The sequence below is a fragment of the Thalia democratica genome, chromosome 5, assembly GCF_965202585.1.
Source record: "Thalia democratica chromosome 5, ktThaDemo2.hap1.1, whole genome shotgun sequence".
NCBI classification, from domain to species: domain Eukaryota; kingdom Metazoa; phylum Chordata; class Thaliacea; order Salpida; family Salpidae; genus Thalia; species Thalia democratica.
The window spans coordinates 65,577,814-65,590,331 of record NC_139169.1 but is presented as its reverse complement, the minus strand read 5'-3'; the positions used below and the strand labels follow the sequence as shown (position 1 = coordinate 65,590,331).

The 12,518-nt window shown below is 25.2% G+C and overlaps 1 protein-coding gene across 1 annotated transcript; it reads left to right on the top strand.

The window, feature by feature from the left end:
• The first annotated feature begins 2,171 nt into the window (after positions 1-2,171).
• On the top strand, positions 2,172-8,250 carry LOC145836749 (uncharacterized). The gene is made up of 7 exons (XM_082944526.1): positions 2,172-2,256; positions 2,615-2,793; positions 3,337-3,532; positions 4,155-4,328; positions 4,415-4,578; positions 5,919-6,165; positions 8,168-8,250. The coding sequence occupies exons 1-7, from the start codon at positions 2,190-2,192 to the stop codon at positions 8,248-8,250; spliced, it is 1,110 nt and encodes a 369-aa protein (XP_082800652.1). The 5' UTR covers positions 2,172-2,189.
• The last annotated feature ends 4,268 nt before the right edge of the window (positions 8,251-12,518 follow it).

Sequence of the window (12,518 nt, the reverse complement as noted above, 5' to 3'; positions counted from 1 at the left end):
ACCGGTTATAAACAACATACTTTATTAGCACGTTTCTTATCATTCAAATAAGCTCTTTACTCAGTAAATTTAGCAATATTTTATAGTCAACAGAAATAATTGTAAATATTTTTAAATTAAATAAACAGTCAACAACTGTTAGTCTAACCTCAAATTATTTAAAAAAATAAACAAAACGAATATAATTAAAAAAACGCTATTTTTTCATCTTAATGAACTTTATATGCACACTACTGCGAAGACCACCGTTCGAAATACCACACTAATAATTAAAAATGTGTAAAAAAAGTTTTATTATCTAAACATTTTCATTTTTAAGTATATTTATTGTACTAGTTTGTTAAACATTGATACTTTTATAACTCTAATATTTTTCATTTGACCATTATTTCTCTAAATTCTTTAACAAATTGAATATTAAGTAAAGAGTTTTAATCGTAAGTTAACATTAAAATTGCTACCCATCGATTATTATTATTCATTCATTTTAAAAACTTTATAAATTAAATTTGTGTATGTAAACTTTAAACTTTTCACAATTTTCAATTTGTATAACTATAGAACTAAAGAAACATTTGTTTTGCTAAGTTTTTAAAAGTCGTATAATTTGTCTGAAATTAAAGGCAAGTTACTTTTGATAAAATTTAGTAAAATGTTATATAAAACTAAAGAAAACGTAAAAACATACTTCCTTTTAAAATTTATTTTTTCAAGCTAAAAAAAAAAAAAATTTTGTTTCAAACTTTTCGCTCTATTACAACAGGAAAACGTGCATATACTAAGCTTAAAACAACTTCCTTGTTTTAATTTTAATTATCTTTACTTATTTATTTTTTTTAGTATAGCGAAGTTAAAGTAGTAAAAAAATCAGTAAAAAAATAATTTTTATTGATCATTATTATATAAAAAGAGCAATTAACTCAGTTAAAATAATCAAAGGCTCGTTTCTTTTTATGTTCTATTAGACTTGAAACTAATTGTACTTTTGATCAGTAGTTAAGTAATCTTTTAAATAGCTTCTACTCATAGTTAACATATCAATGATAATAAAGAAAAGTATTTGATTGTTTACAAATATAAGATAGAATGTAAAACAGAAAGTACTAGAGTGTGAAATTTTTTTTTTTATTATATCTGAAACCTACAATAAAACAAAATGATTTATTGTTAGTAGTTTTTTCTTGTTATGAAATAAATAAACAAAGTTGTACCTTTAATCTAACTTTTGATTTCTTAGTATTTTTAAACAAGTATAATTTTTGTTTAGGTGTAGTATTAAAGGAGTATGTGTAACTTTAAAGTTTTTTGGTTTATAAGGACAGAAACGAATATTAAAATACTTTTGTAAAAACTAAATAAAAATATTTATAGTACAGTAGTCATATATCTATCAAATACTTTTTTTGTATAACTTTATTATTTTATAACTTATATCAGTAAAAAAAAACTTAACAAATACAGGGTGCACGACTATTTAATTTCTGACAATTCAAATCATTAAACAAAGTTACTTTTATTGGAAAAAACCTAAAAAAAAGGTATATCGGTCTATCAAAATATACAAGCAATTTCTATAAAGTTTTTGAAAAATTTGAAATATTTTTTGAGATATAACTAAAATAAGCTTTTTAATATAGCTTTTTTGTAATTTTTAAATATTTAAAAAATATTCAAAACTTTACAAAAATTAAAAAATGGATTGTAGATATTAATAAGACCTGCATACGTATTTTTTTATTTTCTAAGTTTTATATACTTTTTTAGATAGGGTTTTTATGTTTTTTATGAATTTTTATTGTGCTAATTTGAATTGAACAAAATCGAATTGTAATACAACCAGAATAGAACTTAGCCCAATTAAAAGTAACAAATATACATTTTGTTGAAGCCTATGTAATTTTGTAAGCATAGTTTATACATATATCTGCAAATGATTTATAATTTATCATAGTTTTTTAAATTTTTGATTATTTTTATAATAAGTCTATTTTTTTTTAATTATGTATTGCTAATGTTTTGCAATATTTAAACTAGAAATTTTATTATCTATCTGATAAACTTTGGATGTTCTCCTATAAATAATTTGATTTTTAAATTCAATGCGTTTGTGTATCTAAACGATTTATAAACTAAATTGCTAATAATTTAATATTTAATTTCAGTGGTTTTAAAAGTTATTTTGTGTCGAGATGTTACTGGTTTATTTGGTTTGTTTTACGGTTTATATAAAGACTTTGGAAGCTTTAAGAGAACCAGGTTGTCTTATAAGCATTCTTTATTAAACTATTACTGTTAACTAAAGTATCTTTAGCTACTTAAAGATATATAACTAATTATTATTTTCTGTAGTTTTTGAAATTATGCAGTTCATAAATAAAATTAACATGTCCGGCCCATCAAAGATTTGCTGTTTAAAAAGTTTTCCTAATTAAAAAAATACTAAAAAATAGGTTTAGGTGATAGTTTTTAAGAAACTATATCACTTTGTAATATTCCAAGTGTAGTGTATGACGGAAACTAAACGGTCTTTATTAATCCAAAAATAATTCATTTTTTTTACATTTTACTAAACACTAGAGTTTAACAACCAAAAAAACTCAACTAATATTTTCAGTTGATTGCGGCAAGCATGGAAAATTTGTGTTGAGGAAATCACCTTCGCACAAAGGAGTTGAGGATGTTTGGGCGACTGGTTACAAAGGGGACATGTTTGAAGTGGAAACAAGTGAAGTTGCCGCCACTGCAGAATGGTGGATACGACTCGGTGAAAAAGAATGGACTATTTTTTCGAAAGTTGGTGTTTAAAGGTTTACAAAGTTACGTAAACTAAAAAAGCAAAATTTAATCTTAATTTGGTTGTAATTATTGATTATTTAATCAAAATTCATTATTGGGGGATAGAAAATGTACAACTCGTTTTGAATGAATAGTGAAAAAAAGTTGTATTTGATTTTTCTGTACTACATGTTAGCATTTCAAAGTTTTTTATTTTTTCTGTAAACTATTAAATCAACATAGTTTTATAGAATTCAATTTTGTACTGATTTCACTAAAAATTTCGAGTTTTACACACTTGAAAAAATATATATAAATTATTCATTAATATAGTAGAAATGTAAAAAAAGCTAAAAAGATTTTTTGTTTTGTGATTTTTTTGATTTTCAATTTTAGAAAACTTATAGTTAGTTGCAATTATTGGTTTTTTTAAACTAAAAAAATTGATACAAAATTTTAAATAGCTACTTATTAACTTTTTTCACATTTTTGAAATAAAGAAAGCACTGATTAATATTTTAAAAAAATTTGTAATGCTAAAAAATATTAAACTATTTGTAGCCTGGAGGTAGACTTGGTTCGGCTGGATCACCTCCAAGTTTCTCAGGAGGTTTCAGGGACGGCCGAAACAACTTGGCAGTGATTAAGGCTGAAAATTTGTTCGACTTCAAAATACCCTTCAGTATAAAAGTGAGACTGAAATTCAAAAATGAGCCGTTTCATCGGTACTGTATTGTGGAAAATATTAATCTTATGGGTCAGTTAGAATTGTTATTTACATCATCTATTCAGCACAAAATCACTTTATAAACCTAAAGAAAAAGTAAAACAACAATTTAAAGATGTATAGTAACATGTTAATATTTAAAATAACTTTAGTTTTATTTGCAACCACGACTATATTTTAAAAGCTTATAAAAAAATTAAAAAAAAACAATTTTTATGACTTTTACAGTAATTCTAGAAAAATATTAAATTAAAAGTAACATTTAATTGAACAACTGCAAAAAAACTTGAGAAAAATTGTAAAAAAGTTAGAAGCTTTAACATCTTCTACATACTTTCAGTTTTTAAGTTTTCAAAATTTAAAAATTATGTAGCTTATCCAAAACAAAAACTATATACAACAGCTTCTTGTTAATGTTGATAACATCTAATATTAAAATTGTAAAAACAAATCTCCATTGATGACATAACATTTTTCTGTTGTTAAATAATACCAACTAAAACATACAGACGTTAGTTCTTAAGTTGTAACATGGTTTAATGTCTACATTTGTTTTTGTTCAAACGTTTAAGTTTTTTTTTTACTTTTATGTTGCAACTACAAGAAAAATGAAACTTTTTTATTAAATTTGTTTATTTCTAAAAACTTTCAGACTGTTGGAATGAGACTGCCCTAATGACTGTTACTCCTAATTCAAGTTCAAAATACCAAGATAAAGGAACAGCACAGTGCAAAACAGGATACGCAAGTATTAATTCAAATGAGGTAGAATGCAGCTCAGCAGCTAAATGGGTGTTTGCCAACAAAAATTCTATTTGCTTCAGAGGTATTTTATGTTTATTTATAACAAAATATTAAAACTAAGCTTGTGAATTGCACTTAACAGCTGATTAACGTTTTGTTTTTACAAAGCTCCGAAAAACGTTACACTGAGAGTTTATGGGCACAATGATACTGGGTCGGGTATTTTACAAGTTTGCGAAAACAAAACGGTTAAGTTATATTGCACCAATTCACCAAGTAATCCTCCTGTGCAAAATTATAAAATTATCGAAAACTCTAAAACTATCTCTAATGTCAGTTAAGCCTTTTTTCAATATGTATATAAAACTAAACATTAAAATTTATAAAACTAGTTTATTAAGGCATCAATGTAAGTTTTCTTTTAAATAGACAAGTTTTAAAGTTTTTATTCAGTTTGTATCTTTATAAAATTTAAATATGTAGATTGTTTAGGCTATTATTGCACATAATCCGTCTGTAACAGCTTTTCGTTTATAGGAGAAATACGTTTTGAGAAACTTCAGTCGAAAAGACCAAAACAAAAATGTTTACTGTGTTGTTATAGCTAAGTCTGTGAATAATGTAGATAACAATTCCCACAATAGCGGTAACCGTATAATAAATGTACATTGTAAGTTATTAAAAGCTAAATATATTTTTTAAATCTATAGTAATAAAATTGTTATTTGTTTTTTATCATTATTAGAACTTTAAAGCCTATACAACTTTTAGCACATGGTTGCTCATGTAAATATTTTGGTAAATTCTAAATGTTCAACATTATAAAAACATATTTAAAACTATTTGATAGTTGTATGAGTTTGTGTATAGTGAAAATAGAACTTTTTTCACGGTTAAGGGGGTAAAAATTTATAGAAAAAGTAACAATGCATTGACTATTGTTTTCCGCCAACATACACTAAATAAAATAAACAGTTACTCCGGAAACAGCTAACAAAACCATTAAATGTAAATGGAAAACTGGTGAAAATAATTCGTGCGTTTTTAGTCTATCCTCAAACCCAGATCCTAAAATTGTCAATTTGTATATTGGTTAGTTATTGTGAAACAATTATGTGACCTTTATTTGATAGGTTTTCTTTAGATTGTCAAAATTTTAATTAAGTTTTAAAAACAACTCGTCAGTTTTTATTTACAACTTAAGCTGTTCATGCATTAACTGTAAACTTAACACGACCTTAAGAAAAATGAATATCTAGCTACCTTGTTTTGTTTTTGTTTTTTTTGATAAAAATAGTTATTAAAAGTATTATTATTCAGTCACTTAAAGGGTTGCAAAAATAAAACTTAAAGTACAAACTTTTTTTGTACAATTAAGTTAGCTTATAAATATTTTTTTTTCAGTGCGCTTCATGAAAGTTAAGCAGGAAGTGATGGTTCCTAATTTCACGTATGAAGTACAAAAAACTGCAGAAAATATCTACTCTATCAATATTACAACAATAGAGGTAATGTTTATTTATCCACACAGACAAACAATATTTATTTATAAAATATTTTGAAATTGTTGTTGAACTAGCGTTCGGTAAAACCAAAAATATCAAAATGATAAACTTGTTTCTGCATTAAATTCGTTTTACTTATTCCGTAATTTGTATTTTTATTTCTCTAGGAACACCACTTGATGCATGTTTATTCAAACAAAGTAGAATTATCAGTTAAAAGCAGTGATGTTTGCAAAACAGAAATGAGAATTCCGATTGAAATGGAGTTGATGGGAAGTTACGATCCACCATCTCAACTGATGACCGCTTACGATTACACCACTTACTTGTTGGCTCTTATCGTGCTTGTACTAGTGGTAGCCATCGTAATAATTGGAAGAAAACTTGAAATAATGAAAAGTATAAAAGGTTTTGGTTTGTTGTGTTTTTATAATATTTAATATTGAATGAAGAAGCGTTTGTTGCTTTTAAATTTCAAAAAATGAATTTTAAAAGAAACAGCTTTAAATTTAAGTACGAACATTATATTGTTTAGTTTGATTTATTAGCTGGGTTAAACAAATATCTACTAAAAGACATCAAGTTGAAAATATAAATTTATTGAATAATACAAGATGTAAGGACCATTTTACTAGCATAAAAATGTTAAAATTTTAAAAGAAAATAATTTTAAATCTCAGTTGAGATGTATAAATAGTAAAACCCTAAACGTTAAAAATAGTACAATAACATATATTTTATAACTTCAACATTTTATATGTAAAAAAACCTAATTCTTTAACTTTAGTACAATGTCAACTTTTACTCTTGTGTATAACAAGTTTTTGTTGGTTTTTATTAAAACTTATTATCAAAATTTACTATATTTATTTGTATAACACTAAAAAACAATTTCTATTTTTTTAGGAAAAAAGAAAAGCAGTTAAAAAAAGGATTTGAAACTTCATTTATAATAATTGTTAGGTTTTTAATTATCATGAAATACTGCAATTGTTCTTAGTTTTTTTTTTTTTTTTTAAAGAAGGTTAGTAAAATAACTTTTGAATAATTTTAACTACTTTATTGATGTATTTGCTTAAATATAAATAATTTCAATTTTAAGCAAGATAAGCAACTTTTTTAGAATCAATAAAAAAAATCGTTTTTTTTTTTGCTTTTACAAAAAAATAACCAAACTTTTAAAGATATTTAAAAACTTTATCAGTAAATAGAAAAAAAAAAATCATAACATAAACTATTTACATTGATTTTAAAGTAGAGTTTACATTGCATTTTATTTATTAACAAAAGGAAACTAGTTTGTGCAATAGTTTGATTTAGCTTAAGTTTAGTTTTAAGTTATATAAGGAAGTAATGTAATTAATAACGAAGTTTTTAAAGCTAATATTATATATGTGCTTGTATAATTACTTTCAGAAGTTCTTTTTTCAAATTTTTGCATTGTTCTAAAACGAATTAGTTAAAGCAAAATAAATTTTAAATATCTAAAGTGATTGTTAATCAAAATTTTATTAGTTTAAATCGATTTTTGATTTAAAAACTTGTTTTAACTTGTTTTTTGTGTTTATACTCTTGCTGAAAGTGTTTTTGTTCTGCTTATAACACCAGATGAAGATTAAAAAAACATAAATTAATTTATAAATGTTCGTAAAACTAAAAAAATATTTTCAATTGTTTTCAATTTATACGTTATACACATAGTTTATTGTATGACTAAAAATGCTCAAAATGTTTGGTACTAAGAAATGGTGCACGAAGAACCTTTTGGTTATCGAGTCGCATTCCTGGGGATACCTTTTCACTTTTATTCTAACAATTTTATTTTACATTTATAACATCACAAGAGTTTCAAGTTAATATCAAATTCTATTCAATTCAATTCTATTTCCATTTAAATCTTAACTTTCAGTTTTTCTAAGTTGGTCAACACCACTTGAACTTGTTTAATTTACATACAATTATTTATGTATTTTTAATACTACATTTAATTATAATAGAGTTTTGTTTATAGAAATTATTAATCGATACCACTTAAAAATTATCACACAAAAAAAAATATTATTTTATTATTAAAACAATAAATGCATCTGTTTTTATAATCAAGTCGTGTAAATTGAGAACTTTTAAAATATGGATATCGCGCGAGCATAAAAAGTTTATACTTAGTCGTTTTATTTTTATTTAGTGTTTTTTTTTTTAATCTAGGTTTCTTATACTTAGTTTTATAGCACATTATTTAGAAAAAAATCGCCCCCACTCATAACAACCCCAAAAAATTTACAGTAAGTTTTGGATCTCCCCTAAATTGTAATTAAGACCTTTTTATTTTGCTCAATCATTCCAATCACAATTTAATCGATTCAGTGCAAGTTTTGAAGTTCTTGTAAAATATACCTAAGTAGGCATGTCACTGCAGTTTTGGTAGTTAGTTGTGATGTAGTAATGAACGCGCAAGCTGAAGTACTAGCTCACTTACTTATGGAACGCGTCGCGTCCTAAACTACATCCTTGGTAACTAAAAAGATGTGAACTTAGTACTCTCGATTAGAGTTTGGTACAATATTAAATGATCCGTAAATAACCTTTGACTTGATCGCATGAGTAGTAGTAATTCGTCACATATCAATAAAAATCTCTGCAGTAAACGATTTTTAACTAGCATACGCGTGATCATAAGACAAACATTTTGTTATATACATTCTAAAAGTACTACCTAATCAAATAAAATTTTCATTAGATTTACAGTTGTGTTTTTCCTAAATTGTTTTTGCCCTTTTTTTACTTCTAATTATGGTAGCAATAGTAAGAAAACGTAAAACTAAAAAAAAGGTGTAAAATAATTGAGTATATTCAGCTATATAAAGTTAAAACCAATTATAATAAATACTAGTGTTATAAGTTACCGAATAAATAAAACGTTGTAAGCTATCACAAAATTTAAACATTACATATCTTTTAAAATTTTAACAAACTCAGGGTAAAATATCTAGCAACACGCCGTTTATATCGAAATATTTCATGTTTAAGAGTTAACAAAACTGTTTAACGTAAGTTTGAGCTATAAAGTTTAAAATTGAAATATTTTTACAAAGTTTAAAAAACATTAAGGCAGATAGCAGTAAAGTGGTTAAGCAGTTTATAACTTTAAAAAAAAAATAAAAACCTTACTATGAAACATTAATCTCAAATTTATTTAAGTTTTGCTTCTAACACTCAAAAATTCTCTTTTTATATCGAGAGTTGAAACTTTTGAACGAAAAATACATACCATTAGACAGCATAAAAAGTTATACAAATGACTGGCAAAATAACTCATACTTGCAAAGATAACCATTTCATCGGAGGTAAAACCCAATTTCTCTACATAATACACTGAAAAAGAAAGCACTATGCCTAAGTGAAGGTACATAAACGTGTGTATCTGTCGACGTATGAGTTTGAAACCGAGCATGTTCTTTTCGTTTGCCTCACGTCTATTTTCTTCTCGCTTCGTTTCAAATATGTAGTAACACTGAAGGGTTATGAGAAAAACTACAACTAGAAAAGAAGCAGTGAGGCTAACTAGTGAAATTATTCTTCTGAAAGGCACGCGTTTTCCGTAACAGAGACCGTCGATCACTACAAACGTGGTGTCCAGATTTGTTTTGAAAAAAATGTGCAAAGCAACGCTGAGAATGAACGCGAAAGTGAATTTTAGAGTAGAGTTGAGCTGGTTGTTGAGGTGTAAGAATCTAAGGCAACCTTGCTGTATCCAAATGTAGTAATGAATGAATATAGTCAATGAAGTTAGAAGTTTTATACAAGCGTTCAATAAGTAGAAAAACAAGCTGTGAATCGAGCATGTGAGTCCGTTTTTGACACTTTTAGAAGTTAAAACCATTATTAAGCCTAACGTGCCTTGCAGTACTAATAAAATCAGTGTGGACAAAAGCACTATGTCTAGCAATAGCGTTGTACTTCTGTTGCCGAATATCTGATGATTCTTTTTAATAAATATTTTATAAACGAAAACTCCTACCAAAATGACATCAGCTACTATTAAAGTGACACTTAATCCCGATAATATATCCTCTTTCTGGTTCCAAAAATATTTGGTGGTGATTTGCTGTTCCGACCAGTAACTATATATATCCATCATATTAGCTAGATTCTGTAAAAAAATCGCTTTAAAAGTTTTATATTTTGATGAAGTATAAATTTATTTACTAGTTAGGGCATTAGCTAATGCAGTAAATATAAAGTAAATACAAGCACTCTACATACAATTTTAATTTGTGTAAGCTTTACAAAATATAGTTTGTTCCTTTTTAAACAGAATATAAACATATATTTATATAATAACTTAAACACAAGTTTAATGCTTAAAAAGTATTAATATAAATAATAAGTAAATCTATTCTATTCTATTAGAATAGTATTTAGAATAGAAAAAATCTATTCTAAAAATAATTACAACATAAATAATAAAAGTTGTTAGATAAAACTAAACAAATCAGACATTAAAATACAAAATGTGTAAAGTAAATTAGTAAACTGTCAAATATGCTCTTTTTCTCATAAGATTGGCTTGTATGTTTAATTGTGGTGACTCTTTATAAATAAGAATTACTGAAAGGCTGAGTAATTTTTTTTTCAAAGCTCGTAATAAAATTCTGACTTGTTGTTTAAGTTCAAAAAGTTTTGGTAATGGTTATACTTTGAGATATGACTGCTGTTTTTGTCTGTAGTCTTGTGTTCAAAAAAGCTCTTATAAAACTATTCTTTGTTGCTGCGATATAGAAGATGTTGCTGTTTTCTGGACATGCAAGTTTATAAATATTTTCAATCTATATAAAAATATTAATAAAAATTGTTATTTACTGATTGCCTTCTTTGATAATATAAAAATTGTTTCTTAACTTAAAACCAATCAAGCATTAGACTATTATGCTAATTCTCTTATTGAAAAATCACTAAGTTTAATTACTAGTTAAATGTATAAACTAAACTTGTTTATTTTATTGCACGGTAAATGGATTCTATCTAATAAACGATTTAATATGTTTGTTTTTTAATATAAATTGTTGTATAACTAAACCTAATTTAGAAAAGGTATTTACTTTTGAAAATTTTGTCTAGCTTTATCAAGCAATTTTTTAACTGAGTTTGAATCCATTTTTTATTAAATTGCAAGTTGAAAAAAACTCACTATAAAATTATTACTACTATTCATTTTGTAAAACGACTTCCTAAAACCAACGCTTAAATTGTGTTTTACAAAAAGTATTTTACTTAAATCTATATGTGTTTTTGTTAGTTGTCATTAAACTTTAATTTATAAGAAACTACATTTAATTACAAAGAATTAAGCTTATCTGCATCAGTAAGGAAAATGGATTATTATAAATAAAAACACTTTTTGTACAATCTAATAATAAGTAGTTACATTGTTATGCACTGTATTTCAATACAAGGTTCTAGTTGTATCTCTGTTTGTGCTTAACACTATTTAATTTTTTTTTTAAATCTTAAATTTTCATAACTAATTTAAAATAGTTAAAGTTAATAAACTTTAACAAAATTGTTACTTAACATATTTTTTTAAATATTTTTATGTACTATGAGTTGAACAGTTTTTACGAAGAGCTTAAAGTTGTACTTGTGTTATACTTTTCCAGTAATTTAATTATGTTTAAATATTTTTGCTTAGATTAAAATAAAGTATTTGCAAAAAAAAAAGTTCAAGTTGTACATTTTTTTTACTTATATTTAAATTTTGAAAAAGTTAATAATTAATTTATTTAACAACTGTTATAAACTTTGTTTAACTTTTTCTTGTTTCATTTTTTTTAATGCTTTATTAAAATATTTGTGTTATAGAAAAGTAGTATAGTAACAAAAGTATAGCTTCAATCTGGTTTAATAACAAAACAATAGTTGTTTTCTCTTAACATTCAAACATTCACATTGATTAATTAGAACTAATTATGTTTTTTCATCTTTATTTTTTGTTTAAAACTTTATTCAGTTTTTCTAAAAACTTGAACTACCAGTTATTACCATCGGAGACAATCTACTGAGATCTCGTTAGTTTAAAATAACTCAAAAATATTATGTTTTGTCCGACTCAGAAATTCAAAAACAACTTTTAAAATCAAAGTTTGTTTTCACTTTTTCATGATTAATACAGAAAAATTTAACTTTTTTTTACATCTCTTAACAAGCACTATGATTTATATCAATGGTTCGTATCTGTGTAAACTTGTTAGTAAGACATGAACATTTAACAAGTTAATGTTTTATAAATTTCAAACTTCAAGTTCAAATTGCGCCGTAATTAGGGCTAGCTTGCAACGCAACTGTGGTCGACTACGTTGTAACAGGATATCAAGTTGCACTTGATTACTGTTTAGATTTGGTTGGAAGTTTTGAGCTAAATGTTCATCCAAGCGTTAAGAAAAAGCTCGCAAGGTAAGGTCAAGTTTTATACTGATGAAAGTTTAATACAGTTGAAAAAAGGAGAAAATAAAGTGCAGACCAGAAACCCTGATGCAACATTGAGTTATGGAATGTTTTATATAAGCTGATACAACAGACAGATCGGGAGATTCTAGCCACAGCCTACTGCAGTAAACGTGATAATGAAGAATAGACATTTATATTGTTTTCTTGTGTTATATAAAGTGTTTTTGATTAGTATTATTTTTGTAAGTATTTCTTATTTACATTCTAAGTAGTTAAATTGTATTTTTTTTTATACATTCTTAAATTATATTCTTGCTAGCTTA